This window comes from Mytilus galloprovincialis, chromosome 11, assembly GCF_965363235.1.
Source record: "Mytilus galloprovincialis chromosome 11, xbMytGall1.hap1.1, whole genome shotgun sequence".
NCBI lineage: Eukaryota > Metazoa > Mollusca > Bivalvia > Mytilida > Mytilidae > Mytilus > Mytilus galloprovincialis.
This window is the reverse complement of record NC_134848.1, coordinates 44,530,781-44,556,440: the sequence shown is the minus strand read 5'-3', so window position 1 is coordinate 44,556,440 and position 25,660 is coordinate 44,530,781. Positions and strand designations below refer to the sequence as shown.

The 25,660-nt window shown below is 32.8% G+C and overlaps 1 protein-coding gene across 1 annotated transcript; it reads right to left on the bottom strand.

Annotated features, from left to right (window-relative positions):
- Positions 1–252: 252 nt before the first annotated feature.
- On the bottom strand, positions 253–18,808 carry LOC143052236 (glucose dehydrogenase [FAD, quinone]-like). The gene is made up of 11 exons (XM_076225226.1): positions 18,670–18,808; positions 17,766–17,971; positions 15,367–15,556; positions 13,786–13,914; positions 10,171–10,292; positions 9,645–9,810; positions 7,928–8,077; positions 2,760–2,902; positions 2,120–2,294; positions 961–1,186; positions 253–417 (listed from the first exon to the last, which is right to left on the bottom strand). The coding sequence occupies exons 1-11, from the start codon at positions 18,800–18,802 to the stop codon at positions 273–275; spliced, it is 1,785 nt and encodes a 594-aa protein (XP_076081341.1). The 5' UTR covers positions 18,803–18,808; the 3' UTR covers positions 253–272.
- Between the last annotated feature and the right edge of the window lie 6,852 nt (positions 18,809–25,660).

Here is a 25,660-nt window from a genome sequence, read left to right as displayed (position 1 = left end):
AAATCAATCTTTAAAGGACGTTTTGTTGTAGAACATGTATAATTTGCTGATCAGTTGTTAATCCAGCTTATAATGTCCAAATACACACGTATATGAATCTAAATCATGCATGTTTGTTTTATATTTTTTTTGTCCTTCAACAAGAGTGTTTTTGCAAGACAACATATCCCAAATGGTTTAATTCTGCACCAATGGATCAAATGAATCATGTTTGTTAATACTTTTATGCATAAAGGTACAAATTTAAAGCAATCAAATTGTATTTCATTTTATTACATTTTTTTCAATTTCCTTGCTCGCTTAATTAGATCTGCTGCCTTTTCAGCAATCATCACAGTTGGAGCATGTGTGTTACCAGATGGAAGATTTCTCATGACTGATGCATCAACTACTCTCAAATTTCGTATTCCTTTTACCCTGAAAATAAATAAAACAAAATATTACATTAAACACATTAAACATAGACATGGTAAAATGCTGTGTTTTCCTGAACATTTTTGATGCTATTATATCAACTCTGCAACAAAATTGGTTGAACAATAGAGTTGTTTACTTTTCCATGGCACCTGCAATCATCCCGGATTTGGTTGAGATTCATGTTCTCTGATCTTCAAATGGCGAACCAAAACATGTTTCTAATCAAAATCTACTATTTTACTGCCTTTTCTTGTCATTTTTGTTCTTCTTGGCAACATGCATTATATCGTTTGATTTACGACGTTAGATTGGTTTTTGTTTATTTGTGTACAGCAGTTTCGATTATAAATTAACCTACTACCTAGATAAACAAGTGTTCTTCTGTAAATACGCTATATTATTTGCAAACGAAGTTCATCATATATAGCTGAAAAATACACTTAATTTCAATCACAAATGTGTTGAGTATTAAGTTGAAAACTAGAGTAAGTAGTTATTTATAGAAATCAGAAACACAAATCTTTATTGGGACGTACTGCTTACCGCAAATAAGGGTCAACCACAGTGGTTGGGTCCGACTTTGCACCCATTCTACAAGTACCGGTTTGATGCCCTCCGTTGTCTGCAGAATGTCTGATTATACAGTCCCAGTGGGCATCTGTGTTAAACGGTTGTCTATCACAATGGTTTGTAGTATCCATCCGAATTAACCTTGCATCCACGCTTTTCCATGCTTTGGTTCTTTCAAAACTTTGCACGAGACGGATGCCTATAAAAAATGGCGTTCAAGGTTAAGTATTAAAACTGATGTAGCAGTAGCATTTATGATCATATGTTTTTTTTGTATCAAACATTTAAAAAAATGATACACATTGATGCAACTATAATAAAACCTTATATATCACAACAGCTATACGTTTAGCTCCCACAATAAAGTGTTTAAAAAAAATATAACCTTATGTTTCCTAAAATAGATTTTAAATAAGTGACACATTTCAGAAATATTCATGACGGGCATGGTGTATATATTTGTTGTGCTAACCAGGTAATACGTTTTCATCACACTATGATTGATGGATTGCTGGTTGATTAACGTCCAGTGACAAATATATCATGCATATTCAGGACGACAATAGGTAGGTCCTGTAATAGGATTTAGGTCGGGTATTGTGCAAACGAATATGAGTGTAAATTGGATTGGAACTGACATTTCCCTTGAAACAGGCCAACGACGGATACATCAAAGAGTTGTTGCAAAGGTTCTCAGCGCGGACTGAGCGTGGCACTCTATCTACATAGGGCATCGAATTTAATGTTCCGATTCTGACAGGATATGGTTGCGAACTTGTACATCCGTACATCCAAACGGACTACAACTTTACTTCCGGTCGGAAGACAGTTATAATAGTTATGTTAGTTTATGTTGACAATGAGGGTTAAAAAGAGAATTCGAGCAATTAAGATTAAAATTAAAAAAAAGCGAAAAATAAAGGCAACCGAATTTATTCAAACTTATTCTAAAATGTTTATAACATACATAAGACGAGAGCCCAAAATAACTGACATTTCTGTTTTTTTCGATTTAATTACCAGACAATTAAATATCAGTTCGGCGTTTATATACTTTAGTCTAGTATTCGAAATCTGATCGCAGTTTTTAAATCGACAGTCAAAATTGATGATCAGATAACTTAACAATTACCTGAAATTAACTTCGAAACATCTATAGGTTGCGAGAATGCATTTGGATTTATCAGCGGCGAAACCAATGGATCCCTACTCTTTAACTTTAGAGATCCACTACTCTCTGGATGTAAAGAGTATATCAGTGCTGCAAATCCATAATCAGGTCTTCTAGGTTGAAGATCACGTCTTATCTGATATGAAGATAATGTTTGTATCAAATTATAAGAGTATATTTAACATGTTAAAATATACTAAACTATACTGAATAACGATTTTCGGCCTCAATGAAGTCATTCTTGGTAAACAATATAACACGAAATCGTTATAATGCTTGACCAATATTCTGTGATACTGCATTATATTTTTAAAAATTCTCTGTGCAGTTTTATTTGGTTGAAATACAATGACTACAGAGAAAACCCCTTAAAAGCTATAGAAGTGTGGTCTCGAATCTTGTTTTTTTTTTTCATATTAATGCTTAAAATACAAAAAAAAAACCACTATTTGCTAGTTACATTGTTAATGGAATAAATCATCTAATTTGAACATCATATGGCTTTTGCCAGTGAATCCTAGTGATGGAACAGTTAAAAAAACCTTTGCTTCGTAATCAAACATACCATACCACATGATAAGGTTTTTTTTTTTTTATTTACCTCGTCGATTAAAGAAATTGGGTCTCCTCCAATGTCTCCCGCACTTCTAAGAAATTCTATCTGTATATTTGGGTAGGCTTTCTGAGGACCTTTCATTGGCATCTTTGAAAACACATGTCCATCAATTGTTGAACTGTATCGTCCTCAATAAAAATGGAAAGATTTTAAGTAATTGTCGAATGGAGATCATTGCATTGTTCACACTTTATTCTCTATTCAAGTATGTATTACCATTAAACTCCAAAAGAAAACAACGATGAGGAATATTTTCTTTGAATATAAGTAATTTCTTTTGGATTGATATGATGTGTTTATGAGCCGTGTTTCTATTGATAAAGATTTGAACGAGCGATGAACTTTCTCCAGCTGTTTAAGATTTAAATGTGTGTAACGGTACAGATTAGATCTGTCATAGATACAGACTTAGAACGACTGATGAAGTATAGCAAATTGCCACCTAAGTTAAAGTAATCAAATCAATTAAGAATGGCTAATATTTATTATATATAATTACACAGGCTTGTATTCAAGTTATAATATATATACAAAAGAAATAAAAAAACATAATATAATAAAAAATACAAAATATAAAATTGGAGTTACGGGCAACATGCTAGCAATTGATATGTATTTAAAAAATAAAAATAAAATACATATCTCAATTAAATTCACATAATTCGAGCATCTATCGCGGCACTTAAGGAATGGATGAAATTCATTATTACATTGCCCAAACGAAATGCTACACATGCTGCCCTTGTAACGCATTGAGTATCCCCAAAATTATTCCGAGAGAGTGGTTGTGACAAATTGAATATTGTTACTTATTTACATGTTTTCGACTAATAAGAGCAAACTTTACAAAAATAAGCAGAAATCGATAGTCTAGTAAAATACATAAAAAATGAATATAATGAAACACTAATTATTTTATACTAACAACATTGTTTAATTAAATGTTTGAATCGTAATTATTATCACATTCTCAACAGAGCTTGACGAATGTCAACTTCAGATGTTCTTATATAACGACTGTAACAGTCAGATTTCCAACGTCCTAAAGTTTGTATCATATGATCTTGGATACCATTAGAACTGCAAGTTGCAGCTACTCCTATTCGGAAAGAATGTCCACTATATTTATCGGCATTTAAACCTAAGTGTGATAGAATTGTTTTCAATTTGTCTATAAATAACGATCTGCGTAAAGCTAAATTACTACTGTCAACCAATAGTGGATCATTATCTGTTGCACCGTTCATTTTTCTGGATGTTACGTATTTTGACAACTGTACATATGGACAAATATTATTATTAGTTTTGAATAGTTTAATGATTACTCCATGACGAAAAATGTCGGTTTGGATGCCTTCAAACGTAAATTAACTTGACAATCAGATGCAAATACTACATCATCCATAGTTAAATTCAAAGCTGAATCGAATGACTGTTTGCATGTCAATTCAGAACAACGCATGAAACCAAAAATACCTATAACAGCTGCAGTTAACATAGTAAAATCTAAATGCGGGTCAAAAATACTTTTCTGTAAATGTTGGTAAATCTGTTGAAGCACACTATAAGTAATCGGTAGTTTTTGTCGCACTTTTTTGTTTTCAGTTTTCTTTATACCATTCAGAATATTTTGTAACCGTAGCAAAGGCTTACCTACATTATCTACTAAAGGATTGACACTACAATTTGCAATAGAAAAATGACGTATTCCAGCAAGATATAACTTGATAGTAGAATATTTCAAACCTAACACTGAATGGCAATATGATACAAAACAAATTAATATATCCTCGGAAATATTAGACAATACGTTTCCAATATTTTCTCCCTCGAATTGAGAGGTACGAAATTTTAGAAAACACTTATATCCAGATGTGTATACATCTCTTGTAGCACTATTACTACTTTTACCCCCACACATTATTAATCACACAACTCAATTCCACAGAATTTCTGAGTGGGGCGGGCAGTGACAAGGTTCCACTGATTCTGCACAGTTGACGAAAACGGTCCATCTGAAATCGAGAGAGAGCATCAGCTATAGTATTACATTTTCCGGCTACATGAGTAGCGTGAATAATAAAATTATATTTTGCGGAACACCAAGTTAGACGTCTCATTAATCTCATAATTTCTAATGATTTTGATCTTCCTATCTTTATAATTAAAACTGTGGCCATATTATCACAGTAAAATAGGATACGCTTCCCTGACCACTCATCACCCAATATAATAGTAGCAATTACTATCGGATATAATTCTATGTAAGCCATAGACAATGATAATTCCGTATCTTATTTCATTTCTATGGGCCATAACGCTTGAAACCATCGATTTTTGAAATAACCTCCAAATCCCACGGTTGACGCAGCATCAGTATATAAATCAAAATCAGACGCATTTACTATATTATCATCAATAAAGAAAGAAATTCCATTCCACTGATCTAAGAACTTATGCCACAATGATAAATCATTTCTACAACTAGAATTTAAAGTGACATGGTGATGAAGTTTTTTAACAGAGTGAGCTATGTGAAGTAGATAAGATGTAAACGAACTCCCAGGAATAATGACTCTCATAGCAAAATTTAAATGACCCAATAAACTTAACATCTCACGTTTTGAACATGTTTTGCTTTTGAGGAAAAACAATAGGTATTCCTTGATTCGACATAATTTATCTTCGGGTAATCTAGCTTCCATACGAATAGTGTCCAATATTATACCCAAGTATTCGATGCATGTTACCGGTCCTAAAGTTTTATGTTTTACGATCGGAATTTCAAGTGAAGCACACACGGAAACCAAGGTTTTCATAGTAGCGTCGGCATTTGCTGACGGTCTGTCGATTGTTAAAAAATCATCTAGTAGATGTAGAACTGTATTAATTCCATAATTATTGTGTAAACTCCAACACATAGCGATAGATAAATTGTCAAAAATTTTAGGACTTGAACGACACCCAAATGCTAATCTAGTGTAAAAGTAATACATATTTTCCCATTTAAATCCATATAAATGCCATAAACTCGGATGAATAGGGATTAATTTAAATGCATTAGATACGTCCAATTTACAACATCTTGAGGCAAAACCGTATTCTTCGATGATTTTAATGGCATCATCGATTTTAATATACGAAAGCAAAAAATCTTCTTTGTTGATGAGGTCGTTGACACTACTATGCTCATCACTATTGTGAGGTGCAGATAAATCAAGTATAAGTGTTTTCTTTTTAGAATATTTACCTTCAACAATGCCAACAGGACTAACCCTGTATATATCAAAAGGTGCTTTCGTAAATGGGCCTATAACAAAATTATTGTCTAGTTCTGATTTGACTAATCCGGAAACGTCATCTGGACATTTTGTAGTAGAAAGCAGGTTTTTACATTCTAAAACCTTTTCCGGTAAAGATGATACGTCCGTAAAAAATCCTTTACGTAACCCGTTAATTAATGAATTTACAAAATATCTATCTGGATGTCTTTGTAGCTCCCACGCTAACTTATCTACATTAATTGGTGTCGTGGCATGCATTAACACATTATCATAATCTAGTCATATATTTGCTTTTTTGGTTGTTTTTGGTACACTTGTAGAGGGTTTGATTTGAGTTGACGATTTTATATTCATATCAACATGAGCATAGCGACACGCGGATCCCCTGTAGCAATTACCATTGAGATAATAGTTGCAGATTTCTTTCCCTTTGTGGAATAGCTTTGGTCTTCCGTATGGGTCAATATCGGCTGATTGTAGTTTAGAATACGGTGTTGTAGGATTGCGCTTTTGTTGGGAATGGTTAATTTTGCCCTGTGAGGTATCAGATAAGTAACACATTTCAGTGCTATGCAATGAACTTCCACATACGCCACATGTATTGATAGCTCTCCGTAAGCAAACTGAAGAATACAGTTTCTCATCTCTAATTGACCAATCAACGGTCAAACCTTTTGTTAGTTTAATTGCCACAACTTTCTTAGCGAAGGCCTTATGGTATTCATAGAAAATTCTACCTTTAAACTTCGTCGCCATTTCTATGATATCTTGTAAAAACATTTAAAGTTCTACCCGACGATCTTCGAATTCGCAAACAATGTTTTTGTAAATGTTAAATGCCTCTATGTATTCGTGGATAGACAAGTCACGCTGCAGGCGATGATCTTTTGGTTTAAGAAGGAGAATAGATCCATCTGCCTCTATTTACTGAGTATCACTTTGATTTTCATTAACAGGAATTAGCAAAGAAACTAAATTAATGTACTTGCCTTCTTTTATATTTTGTCGCTGGGTTTGTGACACTGTTTGTATGTGCGGGAACATACCAGCAGACACTTTCCCGGAAGCACTATATCCCTGTGTTTCGATTAATTGAGATGACGATTGAATTTGAGTACCAGTATGCGATATATCACTCCCGGTAGCATTCTTTTGAAGATCCACTACTGTTTTAAGAATTTCTCCTTGACCTTTAACTGTTTCAGTCAACGATTTAACATTGGCCGATAGTTCACTAATAATGTTCTTTGACATGATATCATTGACTTCTGTGTCATCAGTTGTTTGCACATTAACAGCAGGCACAGCTTGGCGATTAGAGTTTAACAAAGCTTGTAATTGTTTTTTGGCTAAATGAAGCAGGAGCATTAACTCCAATTACAATAAGTTCTGCTATTAATTCTTCTTTTGATTATTTGCTAGAATTATTTGAATCGACAACGGTAGCGGATTTTCGTTTTTTCGAAGCCATTTTCAATAATTACACATAAAAATACTACATAAAATAAACATGTGTATCTAATCCATATAAAAATTACAAATGCAACGTAACTAAATTTCTAATGTACCCTAGACAAGTAAGGGAGGATTTACTTAAGATTGACATGCCTTATATCAAACAAGATAGACTATTAACATTGTGGTCAGACAATTCCCAGACTTCCATAAATAAGTCAAGATTAAGAGATAAAGTAAACAAATGGCATCTGCAAGGAAATAAACACTTACATAAACTTTAATTAATGAACATTAATACACACATATATATTTACTTAAGGTTTATATCTTTGCAAATTATTAATTTGTCATTTTAACATGCAAGATTCAAAATTTAATGTATAAGGAATTTATACCAACTACTTTACATACCTCTCCTGTGGAGTATATATTCCAATTTATCTGCAATATCGTCCTGGTTACTATTTGAGGTAAGTGTAGTGTTAATCGAGTAGGTTAGTACCAAGGAATGATGATCTTTGTAGTTTTTACCAACAGGCAAGTTTGCCAACACTGGAATCTAAAATAAAAATTTGAAATATGTCTTAAATCGTTGAACTGAAATGCATGTTCACAATATCATTATTAGGAACAGGTAAAATACTATGTCGAGAAAAAATATATCGTATTTATATGTATTAATAAGAACAAATATAGAAGATGGACACATCAATGAGTTTTTATGGATTTGCTATTTGTTATGAACCCTTAATATATCAGGATAACCAAGAAGGAACAAATCAATGAAACTTTGGAAAATGTCATGATGCAGCATCAGTTTATGTTATGAAGCTGTAAGTATCGTTAATTTGGCACAACCTGTATGTAATTATGTGCTTCTTTCCTTTCGAAAGTAATTTAAGCCAATATCAATTTAGATAAGTTGCTAAGTTGATATGTGTGTGAATGAAACACATTTTGGAGGTGGTATTTGATAACTGCTTGTGGTGGTGTTAATACGAAACTCGTGAGCCATAGTTTTATTATTTCACTAGCACCAATTCTTCTTAAGAATGGTTTGGACGATACGCGTTAGACATCATACCAGCGTTTTGGTACATGTCTTTGTTTAACCCTTTAACAATACAAAATATATAAAACAACGATAAATATGCATACTCCATTACTAAGATATAACCAAATGTGAAAATTTCAAACGAAGACACCTGTCTTAACAGAAAACATATCATCGTTATCTTATATATCAAATTTAGAAAAACGTTGAACTGAGTTTTGATGGCTTCTGTCACTGATCGAAAAGATAGGCGGAAGAGCTTCATTCTAAAAATGTGCGCACGGTCAACGCTTTTACTTATAATTCATTTTTTTAGCAATGATCATGAAAACACGAATTTTATAATTGTTTTGTTTAATTCACCTGTGCACTTCATTGTGAGACCACGTGTTATCATGAATGATAAGTTTTATTGCGTAATGCAATTGCTTAAGGAATAACACGTGATGTGCAGTTAGCCAATCAGAATACAGTATTATAATGAAACATGCATCTAATGTAATTATATAGTAATTAACAAGTTGTCTCTGTAATACAGTTGACCGCTTCGAAAAAAATGTTATGATCACTGTAAAATAAATAAACATAGGACGCAAATGAATTCGCCTGTAGCAGTCAGATGGCATATGCTTCACAAATGAGAGTGCTGATGGGAGGCAAAAGGAAGATCTTTCCAAAACATGTGCCAAAGAAGATCACTCTTACCCCCTTGCCTTCGAAAATCATAAAAATGTATTTCTACAAAAACTGTTACAATGCATACCAAGAAGAAAATGTTTACATACTGCCATCAAACCCAGTACCTTTAAAGACAAATATGCCAATACTCGCATGATATTGAAATATTTTATTTTCCAAAGCAGTATGCGTGGTCCCTTTTTTATTAAACAATTTTCCTATGAAGTAGGTGTTGCCTATTCTTATATAGACATGCATTGCTAATATAGTACTTCTTTTATTCTTTAAACATGTAAAATATAAATCACTTTTGAAATAGATAAAATCTTCAAATATTTATTAAATTCGAAGTTTTGCAATATTTGGCATTACTTTTATAGTATCAGTAACTTAACTTTAATTGTTGAAGATGATCTTGTGGTCCTATTCCAGACAAAAGTAGAATATGTGGTGAACCTAATGCACCCGCTGATAATTTTACTTCCCGTCTAGCGTAGATTTTAGTTCTCCGTCCCGATTTTATAATCTCAACTCCTATCGCTGTTCTTTGTTGAAATAATATCTATGGATTAAACAAATATACCTTGTTTGACTCAACAGATTAGTAAATATACATCTAAGTTTATTTATATAACTTGTCCTCATACAGAAAATACACCACCTGCAATGTTGATTTCACTCAAATATTTATTACTGGACATATTGGGATTAATTTTTTTAAGATTTTTCTTTTCAGAAATGTAAGGATCATCGCAATTTTCAAACAATATTTGTAAAAGTTTTAGATTTTATTTGCTTTACTGCATGAATCACATATGACTGTACTGTTTAATAATAGGATGTTCTGCAAATTCATGGCGAAATTTATATTACAGTGTAAGAGCTTAACCCAAATAGAAGAATTACGCATTAAAACTTTTACCTTTGATACATGACTTTTAATGCTGACTTGTAAATTTTTTCTACGTATTACTGGTCGCAAATAACATGCGGCAGAACTACAACGCTCGCCATTCTTGATGTTGGCTTGCACCGGACAAAACCCTGAAACAGATATGCTTAAAAATTTTTGTTTATGATCATCTCAAAACAATAGTTTTTATAAGCTCCAATGTTTCATCAGTAAAAATATATACATCGGTCTCAGATATGTCTACTTTGAAGTCATTGAATTATAATGCACAAAGATGTATATTCTTTACACGCATGGTGTGTGCATGATTATCGTTCATGATTATGCGGTGATTGTCGCTGCCTGTAACAGAGATGTGTCTGTAAATATGATATCATGCTTTGACACCAACAATATTTGAACTACAATCTTTATAATATACAATGTATTTATATTAATAGTTCAACAAACCAACAAAGTCAGTGTAAGCTATTGTCAAAGCATGTCGTCCGTTATTCATCGTTATTCTTTACTTTTTACAAAAATACTTTCCTTTTAAACTACTGGGCTAATTGCAATCAACCTTGCCAATACTCACCCTTAGAGTGTGTAGTGTCTCATGGACGGCCCTGCAGACAAACTCGGCCGCCATGACTAAAACATTATCATGCGGGTAAAATGCAAGCTGTTTTTTAAACCGTTTAAAATAAGACGGTTTTTTTTCGGCCATGTTTTTGGTGTTATTATTTGACTTTTTAGTTACCCCCATGGTCATGCAGTTGTTGTTTTAATCTTTTGATTGAAATAATTACTCATGTTTCTCTAGAGTGAATTTTAACACATTTGTTAACGTTAATTTTGTCAGTTTCTTGGCCACTAGACATGGAAGATAGAAAAAAGTTAATAGCACAAATTCATATCGATTAAGTCAACAAAATGGTGAGTTGTGTTGCCTTCTTAAAGACAATTTTGTCATTTTTGGAAGATAAACTATTAAAACTGAAAACTCGATCAACAAGAACAGATTTACAAATTTTAACAATTCGTTTTTTTCCGAATTGTCTTATATTGAAATTAATACATTAAAACTTGTTTAAACCAACCGGCTATGCGACAATGAAAAAGGATCTGTTTAACAGTTGAGCAGTTTTTACGGGTTATAGATTGACTGGACTTAATGATTATGACATCAAATATATTGCATGCATGAGTTATAATGTCATTATAGGCTATAAACTAATAATAGCATACTGAAAAATAAAAAAGTTTTTAATACAGGTAATATCGTGATTTCCGTGTAACATTTTTCCATGAATTTACTAAGTGTTCTATGCTTTGTCACCGCAAGTTGATGACAGTCCCTAGCACCAGTTTGGGCGGAATTATTTGCAAAATGATTCGGATAGTAACACCATCTGCTTCGTCCCGGTCAAACAGATCATACTGGAAAGAAATACATAATTTAATCTGCATAGTAACCATGGATAGGCGCAAATATCAATTTAGGTAAAATACATTTTTGCATTTAGGTATTTAATGAAAAGTGAAGGACTGGTGATACTTGTAGAATACATTTTGACTGACATTTTAGAGGAATTAAAAAATGTATGAATAAATTATAAAATTGAGGGCATATAATTATTGCCTGTTTCTCAAATATGAATTTCCTTGTTTGGTGTATCCAAAGTTCCAATAACCAGCACCGTCTGATGTGTAAACAATGGTATAGTGATCCTGCAATTATTTTTCTGAAACTGTCATTTTGGTCTTAACATCATCTCAAAAGTCTGTACAGTTAATCAGTTAGTCATGTTCAGTCTTGCACTCAATTTACAGATTAATTGACTGTGGTGAATTCAGTCTTATTGCGAAAATTCAGTATGTTATTGATCTGTACAGGAAAAATTTGTTCTTCTTCAATGTCAGGGTCATCGGTTTCATCGTGATTCACATTGGGGAACCCAGGAGTACGAACACACGATATGATTGTATTTTATTGTTTCGCTCAAAGATTTATCAATCCTACTGATAGCATTAAGTACGTTTATATTTATTATTTCAGAGAAGTCTTGTCATTGTAAAAATCGATCTTTGTGATGACATATTTAACCATATGTTTCCTGTACCTGGCTTTGAAGGCACAAATTATTTAAGATCAAGTGACTGAAGATTAGACGAAGAGTTTGGTGTGGGAACCTATAATGTCATTTTACTTAGTGTAAATGAATAGAAGTGTTATGTTGCATTCTCAATAATTTCCCCCTTTCGTAATTTCATTTGTTTCTGTTTTATTCATTCAATACGTCGTCTTTCACACTTTTTTACTGGATTGCCAAATGACAGGAAACTTGTTAACGTTTATGTTTTAAAACATCTGGATTTCTTTGCCTTTTCCAAGAACAAACGGTTGCAGTGTTTTCCCTGTTCTATTACGTGCTAGCATGACTGTTAATATTTACATAGCTAGCTAAAATACCGCCTTTGCACGATTCTCTATTTTAACTAAGTGTTTTTTCGATAATTAGTTTAAAAAAACCGGCGTTAAACTCATTTGTGGCTAGTCATTTAGCTCTCCGTGTGTACTTCCATTTAAATGCTGGTTTCTTGTCGATGCTGTATTATCCATGTTATCCTCTTAAATCGTCTTATATTTACCACTTTCTAGTCAGATACAGTTGTTTTTCCAATCTCTAACTGTAATGTAATATCTTTCTGCGTTGGCGTATGTATTTTTCAGATTCCTAGACAAGATGCTACTTTTCTTTCGACGTGATTTCTTCGCGAGACCTTTTTGACGACGTTGTAATCAATCTTGTTACCAAATCTTTTTAACTCTTTGGCACTAAAGTCTCCATTGCTTGTTTGAACTAACTGCCTCTTTAATGAGATTCTAATTCGGAATACACAGGGTCGGGTAGTTTGAGGGTATTTCTGAAAAAGATTTAAAGGGAAAGAAATCGGACTTCAATTTCGACCAGCATGGACAAGAAACCGTTTTTTTTGCGGGTCCCAGCATGGACAGGAAACCGGTTTATTTAGAGTCTGGTTTATCCTGGTTTAATTGTTGTAGATACAAACATACCTTGAGTTAAAAAAAATCAGGTTACAAATAATCTACGAAAGAGTCTATACGGCAGAAATCGTCATTGCATTTTGTTCTGCATAAAGTTAAATTTGTGGCCTTAACTAAAGTCGAACAGCTCTATAAATAAATCACATTCATGACTTATATTGAAACGTTAACGAATAGACTAAAATTCTGCAACAAAAAAGATATGACCAACACAGTTTCCATTTAATCCAAATATTTTTGTTGTTTGGTGTCAATTTGCAAAAGAGCAAGGCGTGCAATACAGGCTCCATGGAAGCTTTAGTGTCTTCTAGCAGGAATGAAACACTCTTTAAGTGAAAGAGAGGCGAAAGATACGAGAGGGTCATTCAAACTCACAAGTCGTAAATAATCTGAAAACGCCATGGCTAAAAAATAAAAAGACCAACAAACAATTGTAAATAAAAAACAATATAGAAACCTTAGACTTAGCAAGACGAACCCCACCAAAAAACTGGACGTGATCTCAGGTGTTCCAGAAGGTAAGCAGATTCTGCTTCACATGTGACACCAGACGTGCAATAAACGGTACTGACCTATTTGATTGTATCCATTACAGTCGGTAGTTTGATAACCGATTTCGGCAGCTGCTTGTTGATGGAAAAATTCTAGAATTGAGGCAGGTTTATGAGTGATTGTAATAGGTCCTTTCCGTCCATGGTACTCTGCAAATCAATTAAAAGATTAATATTTATGTTATAAAAATGCCTAGTATGTCGTATCCCCCATTATGCTTTGAAAACTTATATTAAAGACATATATTTACATAATTTTGTTTCGAGATAGTCCGTATATGATTTCATTTACACACAAGTCACATTGAAACTTGAGAATGTTATGCAAAATTGAGACCTTTACAACGTCGTCTACATGTGGACATCAACTTGTGGGTAATGTCACTTTAAGGCAGGTTTCATACAGGGTTAGGGTGGTCATACTTGGAATGTGTGCTCGATTTTTTTTTGAAAGCGGAAATATAATCAGACGATTTGCTTAATTCACATGTGTGAAAAATTAGGTGAACACATAGAAGAATGTCACGTGGTACAACATTTTTAACATAATACATTGAAACAACAGCTATTCCAGAACACACTTGTTTATGATGCTTATTAGTTTTACAACATGATGTTATCAATGACAAAACAACTTATGCGTTTTAAAGATGGAATGTTTATGTCATTGGTTAGTTTCTTGTTGGGTTGCTGTTTCATTTACCTTTTACCTTTTTATTAGCCAATGCCCTTTAATTTATATCGTTAGGTAGATTCACTGTACATGCTGTATACTGTCATGTTAGATTTTTAAAGAAGCGGTACACAATCGGTTTAGTCCTTTGCTAAAATCAATGCGCAAGACTGTTTTTTTTTTAATAAAGAAAAATAAGTCCTTTATTGCATTATTGAAACTGTTTTAGCAAATACCAAATATTTGTGTTTCTTCGGGTCAATTTTTCAAATCAATTATTAAAGAGTAGATAACCAAAACTAGTTTTTTTTTTTATAGAGAATGTTAAAGAAATTTAATTTTGCCTAGCACTTATAGCAAGAAAGCAAATTTGGTGAAAACATTTTTTTCTTTATATTTTCTTAAAGCATATTATCATGATGATTTGATTATCTTCTCATATTTTATTTCAAAATTATTTCACATAGATATCTTTATATTCACAAAAAAGTGTGTTTTTTTCGTGAATAATCTATCCAAATTTGTCTCATATTGCACGACCTGTAGCTTTACAAATGCCACGGTGACCAATACATTTTTATTACATTTTTGAAAAAAAAGCGGGGTACAATAAACATCTTTAAAAGGTATATAAAATTTGATCTGATTTACTCTAGAACTATACCGATGATCCATTTGAAAAATAGTTTTGTCACATTTTGTATATTTATGTGGAATGAAAATGGAAAATTGTTCTTCAACGAACTCAATGCAAATTAGTAGTCACTACAAAATCATGTGCATGTAAGTGTCAGATAATCGTACCCACTAAGTTTGGTACCTACAAAACATGTTCATGTTGCATCAACATATTAATTCTTATGACATTAAATGAAACTTTAACAAGAACCAGGCTGTCCAGTATCACTTTCCTACTTGCTCCTACATACTTGAGTTTTCGAGTTGATGAATTTTCATTTTCTCCATCTTTTTAAAGAAAGGCAAAACGTCCTTGTAACTCCATCCTGTACATCCTTGATTTTCCCATTCATCGAAATCATGCCGACTCCCTCTGATAAAAACCATCCCATTCACACTGCTTGATCCTCCTAGCAGTTTACCTCGCGGGAAAGATGAAATCTGCTTACGTTATATAAATAAAAGAGTATTTTAACTATGCAATAAGGGCTGCTAAGGATTTAACAGGACCCTTATCATATGTACACACAATTTAGGTAGTATAGTTGCAATAGGTCATTGAACTTGTTACCACTGAATTCAGTTGATAAAACTAGAGGCTCTCAAGAGCCTGTGTCGCTCACCTGTATATACTGTGGTTTTAGAAATCATGTAAAATAAAGTTACAATCATATCAAATAGTATTACATACCCTAATAATGATTGAGGCCAAGTTTAGTTTAATTTGGCCCAGTAGTTAAATTAAAAGCAGTTATCCCATTGTAGTCTTACAATAGTTACTGAAGACCCCTTATCATTATCTAAATTAGTTTTCAAGTTGTGACCATTTGAAATTGTTTTTTTTTAAATTTTCCCCTAGACTTCTTTAGTAAACCCCTATGTTCTATCTAAGCCATGGCGGCCATTAGGGTTGGATGACAGGGTCATCGGATACATTTTTCAATAAAGATACCCCATTGAAAATTGTGGCTAAGTTTAAGTCTATTTGGCCGAGTAGATTATGGTGGTACCCAACACCTTGACTAAAATTAATTTGGATAGTTTAATTTTCATAAAGTTTTGACTAAATATTAACTTTGACCCTTTGAAAAAAAATATAAATATTTCAAAACACTTGAACCAATCACTTTCTCGGGAAAAAAAAGTTGGATATATAGCAGTTTGACAAACACTCATTTTGATCATTGAGAAGCTTAATATTTCCTAAACAGTATAACCTGATTAAAACGTTCAGCTGAGTTTACAGAGTTATCTCCCTGTAGTGTTAGGTAACACCTTAAGTGGAGAAGATGTTTGTAAAAGATTACGAAAATTTACAAAAAATTGTTAAGAATTGACTATAAAAGACAAGAACTCCTTGTCAATTGACAATTTTGGTGATATTGACTTATTTGTAGATCATACTTTGATGAACATTATTGCTGTTTACAGTTTATCTCTATCTAAATATATTTAAGATAATAACCAAAAACTGCAAAATTTCCTTAAAATTACCAATTTAGGGGCAGCAACCCAACAATGGGTTGTCTGATTCGTCTAAAAATTTCATGGCATATAGATTTGGACCTGATGAACAACTTGACCCCCATGTCAGATTTGCTCTAAATGCTTTAGTTTCAGAGATATAAGCCAAAAATCTACATTTTACCCCTGTGTTCTTTTGTTTAGCCATTGCGGCCATGTTGGTTGGCATGCAGGGTCACCGGACACATTTTTTAAACTAAATACCCTAATGATGATTGCGGCCAAGTTTGGTTAAATTTGGCTTAGCAGTTTTGGAGAAGAATACTTTTGTAAAAGTTAACGGACGACGACGGACGCCAAGTGGTAAGAAAATCTCACATGGCACATTGTGCCAGGTGAGCTAACAATAAATGCAATGTAATCATATATATGTTCCTATTAACACATTATTCACCCCTCTCCCCCTAACTAATAAAATAACAATAGATTAAATGATGATTTAGTTTGGGATAAAGGTAGTGGAAGAGTTGACGGCAACTTAAATGTGAGGGCATATAGGATAGGACAACAATTTTGGCATGCCACAGGACACTTACAGACCCCTATAAGAGTTGTTAAAAGGGTTATGAATGTGCAAAGAGCATGGTACTCTCTTTAAGCAATGCATCGGATTTACCGTCCCTGTTCTAAACGGACATAGCTGCGTATTTGCAATTCCAATCCGCCAAATTGAACCCCATTTTGGAAAGGGTTATACTGCAAGTAGGAAGAAGACCAAAGTGACTATATTTTATCTTTTCCGCAGTCACCTTTTGTGTGGTTAGAAAGAATACGGTATTTTGAATGACATAGGTAACTCTATGAAGAAGCGTTTACAATTATAAATATAAAAAAGAAATGATAAGTTTTTTTTTTCAGAAATATATAGGCCATGTATTATCTATCATTAGTGTTTTAAACCTTTGTCGTTCGTTTTCATTGATACAAATAATAGGTATAACTAAAATGATAGGGAGAAGCTTGTGACACTATATAACTTCTTAAAAGTTTTTGTTCTAAATAACGTGCCCTCGGATGACAATCTCAGTCATGTTATAGTAACAGTGGAGTAATAAAATTGATATGAAACAAAATAATGAATTTAATCCTGCTAAAATATCAAACAATATAAGACGTTAGCGAGTACCTTGTCTTTTTGCGCAAAATGCGAGTATCTTTGCGGAACAGTTTTGAACTGCCAGTCAGCCTCTGTTCCAAACAATCTGCCATAATGCCCTGGTACAACGGAGAATTCTTTTTCAAGTTCGGAAACACCGGCTTCAAGAAGGAGAACAGAGACTTGTTCCTCTGACAGCCGTGAAGCCACAACAGCGCCTGCAGATCCAGCTCCAACTTGAAATAAAAACAATTATAATGCCATTCAAAGTCGTATATCATTTAACAACTTATAATATACAGCATACTACATACGTGTGTGTGATTCTTTATCAATCATAGTTATTCGAAGAAAAGCATAAAGGTGTTTTGGGTGTTTTAGTAAACTGTTCCGTGTTTAACTTGTCCTTTCTGGCTCCTTTGTGAATGTTATTAACTGTAAATGTAAAACCAGAATAATGAGACAGTATACACGCGTGTACTTTTTGAACACATGACAATATAAAGGATGGGATTGATGCTGTCAATTTCAAAGCCAATTTGTCTCTGTCAGTAGCAATACTCGTATTGTTAGTTTAACATTTGATTAATTATACTTCGGATTAACATCGATATATCCTAACATAGGATATATATTAAATATATACTAAATTAGACAAACCAAAATCAGAGCTGTCGCTGGCATTAATTCTGTAAGATATATATTTTGATTTCAGTCTCTTTTCGCGACACACCATATTCGAGAAACAAGAAAGACGTATTGTATTTTATTTACTCTACTATTGTGTGCGTAAAAGTGTTTTTGTATCTTTAGATTATACGCGAAGCAACCGTGATGTCACAATAGTTAAAAAAAAAAGAAAGCAAAGACGAGCATTTCAACAGATTGACACTAATCATTTTTGGTATACATAGTATATATAGTAACTTATTACCGATAATATAATCATAATACCGCTTCAGAGGTTTGTCAAAAATTCCCGGAGGATCATATGGTCTTGGTGGTAATACATCATTCAAGAAGTTTGTTAGAGCAGCAACATTCAATAAAACTGCACCAAGGAACATATTTAACTTTCTGAAACAAATGAGTTCGTTTTGTATCTATGGATCTTTCACATACTGAATACAGTGGAACGTCTTAAAGCCACACACCAATGTGACCATTAAATAAAAAAGCGGTTCTATTTCTAATTGCGTCCAACAAGATTTACTTTTCTTAAGTATTTTCTGTTGCATGTATCCATATCCACTTTGAAAACATATGTTTGTGAATGAGTTGCATGTAAGCCATTTCAATTGATATTTTATAGTATGTCTTTCTATGTTGTGATGTTAAACTATTGTTTCATGATGTTAAACTATTGTTTCAGCTAAGGGAAAAGGTTGGTATCTATTAAACGTTTAAACCCGTTGCATTTGTTTGCACATGTCCAAAGTCAGGAACCTGATGTTCATGGGTTGTCGTTTGCTGATGTGGTTCATAAGAGTTGCTCGTTTCTCGTTTTTTATATAGATTAGACCGTTGGTTTTTCCATTTGAAGGGTTTTACACTAGTCGTTTTGAGGGCCCTTTATAGCCTGCTGTTCGGCGTAAGCCAAGGCTCCGTGTTGAATACGTACTGTGACCTACAATAGGTATATTTTTACAAATTGTGACTAGGATGGCGAGTTAGCACTCATACCACATCTTCTTATATCTATATATGTGGAATGTAAGCTTTGCTGTATTATCATGATTATGCGTATAATACAAATATTTTTGCGTATTACTTGTTTTCTTCTTCATAACCAGATAACTACATCTTTGTTGTTTAAAATATAACTTACAATTATTCATATACAATTAATGACATATAACACATACCATGAGTGCGGCATTTAAGTTTGTAAACGATAAACGAGCACACAGTATAATATGTAGAAGAAAATACATAGGCGTGAGAAAAAAAAACAACATAAAATTAAAGACTGAACAACACAAACATCAGATATGATCGCAAGGACTTCTGAAGGTCTAGTAAATTCTGCTCCGTATAAAACACCCATCTTGTTGCACATATAAGTACAAACTGGCGATAAATTTTATTCGGTAGATCATATTCGAGCAGTACCGTTTGTAGAAGAAAATATACCACACTAGGGGGAGGTAAAATTAGACACTTAACTTAAAATACCACGTATTTATCAATGTTGTGTTGTGGTCACCCTCGTTGCTTATGATCTTTTCTGAAATTTAGTTTTTTTCTTCTCGCAAGCCGCCATCGATGGGTGGGTCAATGTATGGTGAAAGTCGGAGTTATCGCAATGATAACGATAATAAAATAAATGTCTCTAAAATAGATGTTGTCACATGGAGATGAATGTTCTCGATATAATTCACATGCTTTTGATGCATTCTTTGTATTTAAAGTTTGAATATCTTTGATTGATATATCAAATTTCTTCTCTTGACAGCTCTCCACAATAACTAAGCTTTTTGTTTCGAGCAATTTCATTTTACACTATATTTTCTATTTTACTGCTTGAATTGGCTTAACTATTATCATTAAGATTCATTGTGTTGCTGAGATGCTCAATCTTTAAAAAAGTGATGACTATATATACTCTGTTGATAATTGACACATCTGCAGGAAACGGTAGAAACAGAGATACACGGTGCATTTAGTACAATAATTACATAATAATTATTGAAAAACTGGTTATTATTGTGATATATGGACTGTCCAGAGGACAGTGGTATTGACTAAGTAAGCGATAATGACTGAGCTGTCGCAGTCAATACCACTGTCCTACGGGCAGTCCATGTATCACAATAACGACGAGTTCTTCAATAACTGTTATGTTTATTTCATTGAGGAACCATGTTTTTAAAAATTCTCATAAATTCAAATTGTTCAAAACAAACTCGAGTTATTGTACGATTTCTATTGGAATTGAAGACCAGTCATAGTGATTACTATAATTTAAGTCACTGCCATTCGTTTAAGTGCAAATTTTCAGTATATGAATAGAAAATAAAGTTTTTTTTTATAATTTTATAATTAACGAATCGCGATTGCGTTTTATTTAAAGGGAAATCACTCTAAACAGAGAAAGCACGCGACACTGGTCATTAACATGTAAAAGTCCGTTAACGACCGGTTTTCTGATCCGTTTATTTCTGTTAAAGATCGATTGAATTTTTTCCTAAAGAAGAAAGAATGTCATATGGTCTCTTGTCATCCAATAAGAGAAACTAATTCTTAACCGATATGAAATGAAAAGTATTAGCATAACCAGTAAAAGAAGCTTTATGGTTCTCGTAGTATGTAACTAGGTGATAACCCTTTTTAAACATTATAGAATCTGCGTTGCCTTATAACGTCTATTTCACAGATGGATTTAACATTTTTCCATTCGTAAAATAATAAAGGTTCATTAGGTTGACAACTCGCACCTTCTTGTCAGACCTTACACCAAAGAAACAATGTGTTGGCACTTCAGTCCGTAAATCGTCGGTACTTCATGGAAGCTAATTATATTACAAGTGGGATTGAAATAGACAAAGTGATAAAGAGTTTTGTATGCGTTTTTTTTAATAATGAAAACTTGCTTTTTTTTGCCTTTCCATAAGTTGTCAAACCCATTCAGTTGCTGAATGAATTGAATGTATTAAATTTGAATAAGAAATAACAGATGTTTCGTCTCTTAGACTTTAGAAAGAAACCTGTTTATTACTAAAATGCCAGAAAACTGTTTATATTCAGTATTAACTTATTTTATCGACCTTTAGCAAAACCTGATATTTTTTTTCCATTATTTTCTGTTTTGGTGAGACTCTATATAAATTGATGTGTTTGTACAAATAGTTAACAGCTTACCTGTTTTGTAATTTTCACGATATAGTTGAAACTTTAATAAAATTTATGTTACACTCCTATACTAATTTATTAGTGGTTAATATTTCATCATATATAATTTATCATTGTGTCATATTTAGAAACAATAATTGTATACAATTAAGGTCAGCACAAGTAAAATGGTTGATTATAAATATTTGTTTTAATTTTTTTTCCCATTTGCAATGAAAAATGGATACCATTTTTATTGGTTTTATCATACAAGAATATCGCATCGGTGATAGGTACTATATAGACACTAACATGACATTTAAACATTAAAAACACTACCAATTACTTTTATTTGTTTACATTTATTTATGATTTTTGACCATTACTAACCTTTTGTCACTGAAAACAACACTTTAAAATATGTTTTTATTTATTTGGTTAGAATGAATATCTTAATAAAGTGAACTGATTTTGATTAGATAAGTACAGTCACTACGTCAAAATCATGGTACATACTAGGCAATAACACTTAGGATAAAATGATAGATATTGTTCTCAAAATAAAAATAATATTAAATTTCACCATTAAAAGAATATAAAAGATGATCAACGAGGTCCTTTTTACTACTGCTTTTTTGGTTATTGTTGTGGTGTGGTTACTGTCTCATTAAGGTCTAAATGTTTACCTAAAAACCAGAGGAAATTACCCAGACAAAAAAGAATCTTTGAAGGAAGTCTCAGATTTAAGCCTCTTTATACCGACCATTGTGTTTTGTAAGTTTTGCCACAGAGTCGAATATATTCTCCTCTTCTAAAAGTATTTAACCAAAATGTACTTTAATACCTCTCTAGCAACAAGAACTTGTCTCCAATTTGAACCATGCATGCCATGGAAGTATTGTAGAGATAAAATCAACATCGAAACCCATTTCAAAGGCAATGTCTGGTAAAAATATTTCTATCCCTCCATTTTCTATTGAAGGAAAATCAGAAACAACTCTTTTCGACAATTTTGGTTTTTATTACAAATTAAAAGGTTTACTACAAACAAATCCATTATTTTACGTTTCTGAATAAAATGTCATGTCAAACAGTTGGTTCATCAAACCGTACAAAAAAAAACGATTAAAAAAAATGTGATGTACATAACAATAGGTGGTAATGATGAAGTGTTACAAATGATTACGTCAGCATGCAGTTAGGACAAGCCTTTTTAGAATTGAACTTGTGGTCAAAATTGTTTTTGCATAGTTTAAATTGACTAAGCATTCAGAGTAATTGATGATAAGCGTTATTGGAAAACATGTATTGACGTAAATTAAGTAATCTGTTTACATAAACGTTTGATATTTGATCCGGCTTGTAAGTTGTAACGGTGTAGAAATGGGGTAAAACGTACTGCTTTTTGAAAGTCCTTGGTTAATTTTATAGTGATTTTGGAACCAAGGAAATCATCTAAATATATAAGTTTTACAAGAAAATAGCATTTAGTAAAGTTTAAGTCGCCTAGCAATTTCGTGCTGACCATATAAAAAACTCTCAAGCGGCTACAACAACGATAGCAAATGTACCACAGTGGACACTATCGAGTAAAACACGTCAATCACTCCAATTTCTAGATTCAAGACTTACTACTTTTTATTTTATATCTCAAGGTCTTTAAACTATGCATCTCTGAATTCAAAGTTCAAGGTAAAGACCTAAACGTGAATACATTTGTAATGGGTTAAGAATAAAATAAGACAGGATTTATAAAAACACCTCAATACATCGCAAAAAAATAAATTGTCCGTCAAAGAATGTTATGAGATACCAAGATTGGTTAAACAACCATAGATTATGTAAAAGACAAATAGTCAACACCATGACCGTAAATGCAAGGGATATGAACCCCTCAAACAAGAAGAAGAAAAAAAAAACGATTGAGAACACTCCGGTACGCAGCTACATAAAGGCCGTTTTTACACTACTATCGACAAGGGCAGATAACTTCGTTCAATCTCATTAATTATTCATGCATCGTTGTACCTGCGACGCCATGTTCGAGATGAAAAATGTCCAGTTCACCATCTCTTGGTGAAACAACGTTGCCTTAGTCATGTTAAGATCTGGAATGGTCCAAATCAGGGTAATTATCGAAAAATAGAAAAAGTTGATAAGGAATTTATTTCAGTTCGACGATTTTCAGTCGAGTGTTAAGCCCCGCCTTCTACGAATTTTAAGCCAGTCAGAAACTAGTTGCTTCATTTAGAAGCTTGCATCAACATTTTCCCCGGGCACCTGTATGGTGACGAAAAAGTAGGAAATTTTTGTTATTTTAGCTAGTAAGAATTAACCACACAACATCACAAGAAATGCAAAAGGAACGTATAAGGTTGTATAAAGTTGGCAAAACTCAGGCCTCCACCTGGCGATGGTGTGCCTCCGACAGTGTCGGATATCTACAATCCTAATTTATGCATTCTTTCGACTAAAAATAGTTATTTGCACTGATAAAATCTATTATTTTTCCATGTGAGTTGATTTAATGTTGCATTTATGTCGCATTTCCCTTTTAAATAAAGATAGGCACAAAAAGGGGGATACAAGTGTTGCAAGATGGCGAAATTATTCCCCTTATTGTCTTCAAGCAGGGGAAGTGATATATTTAGATCAGAGTTGGTGCGGTTATGCAGACCAACATGCTTCATGTGTGGTCTAGCCCATGCCGTCATTCATTTTATGATAGTTATGCATCAATTAAGTCAAAGCTTCTCACAAAAATTTTCAGAAAACGTAATCACCTGTACCATAGCCAAGTATTAATACTATTTGAAATACTTGTTATTTTTACTTTGGCGCTTTCCTACAACATATTTGAAAAGGCTCCATGACTAGTTTAGTTAACATATATTTCAAACCTGTACGGTAGCCCTGATTAATAATAATATGCATGATATTTTAGATGCATGTACTTAATAATTATTTCGTTTTGTAATTTAATGACCTTTATCAGGAGCCTGTAATTCAGTGGTTGTCGTTTGTTTTGTGTTACATATTTTTTTTTCGTTCATTTTTTTATTTAAATAAGGCCGTTTGTTTTCTCGTTTGGAATGTTTTACATTGTCATATCGGGGCCTTTTATATCTGACTATGCGGTATGGGCTTTGCTCATTGTTGAAGGCCGTACGGTGACCTATAGTTGTTAATGTCTGTGTCATTTTGGTCTCTTGTGGACAATTGTCCCATTGTTAATCATACCACATTTCCTTTTCTGTATTTATTGATGTAAATATGCATTTTATTCAACATGAACATGCTATTTATATTTTTATATAGCTTTCTAGAAAATCAGAAAGCGTAACTCATGGCATTACCTGGCTGGTAACTGTTTATATTTACATTACAATTGTAGCACTTTACAGTTGCTTGGTAGGTTAAAATATCTCAGCATTTAGAACATGGCAGAAAGAAGATGAAGCTTTCTCAAAAAGAATAAAAATGAAACTGAAATGATGAGTTCATGGGGTTACTGCCTATTTCACTTGCTGATGTAAAGGAAGTCCATACTGACCATGTACTTGTCAGTTTTACTATCTAGAATTGACCGTTTTACTTATATAATCAACACCTTTTTTAAGGCTGTAAGAAGTCCTATAATTGCTAATTGTCACTTCATTTTGAGTCTGGTCATGTAGTGGATAGTTTTGATCATTGGCAATCATACCACATCTCCTCATTTTTAAATCATACAGAAACCCAACAATAAAACTTACTGGTACTGTTGAGTTTTAAATTGTATTTTTAATAAGACAATTAAACTGATAATACTTAGAAAATATTCCTTAGACCAGTGTAGATAGAATGGGTATTTGTTTGAACCAAAATAGAAGAAGTTGTGTTAGCGGAATACATTTTTTCAAGATACCCTTTGATGACAATGATAGATAAATAAAGTATTTGTATTTGAATGAACACTTTAATAAATATTGCATTTAACAAAAAACAATCATTGCGTTTGCGTACAACAACTAATGGATGTTTTCATATACGTTTCTTGTCGCGTTTGTTTCGTGTTGGTCATCGATGAAGACAAACAGTCTTGTAGTTATTAA

Excerpts from the sequence above, each read along its gene's own strand:
- LOC143052236 (XM_076225226.1), bottom strand. The coding sequence starts at position 18,802 with ATGTTCCTTGGTGCAGTTTTATTGAATGTTGCTGCTCTAACAAACTTC. Across the intron at positions 2,295-2,759 it reads CAATTTCTTTAATCGACGAG|ATAAGACGTGATCTTCAACC; the intron begins GTAAATAAAAAA and ends TCTTCATATCAG. Across the intron at positions 418-960 it reads GTGGTTGACCCTTATTTGCG|GGTAAAAGGAATACGAAATT; the intron begins GTAAGCAGTACG and ends ATTTATTTTCAG.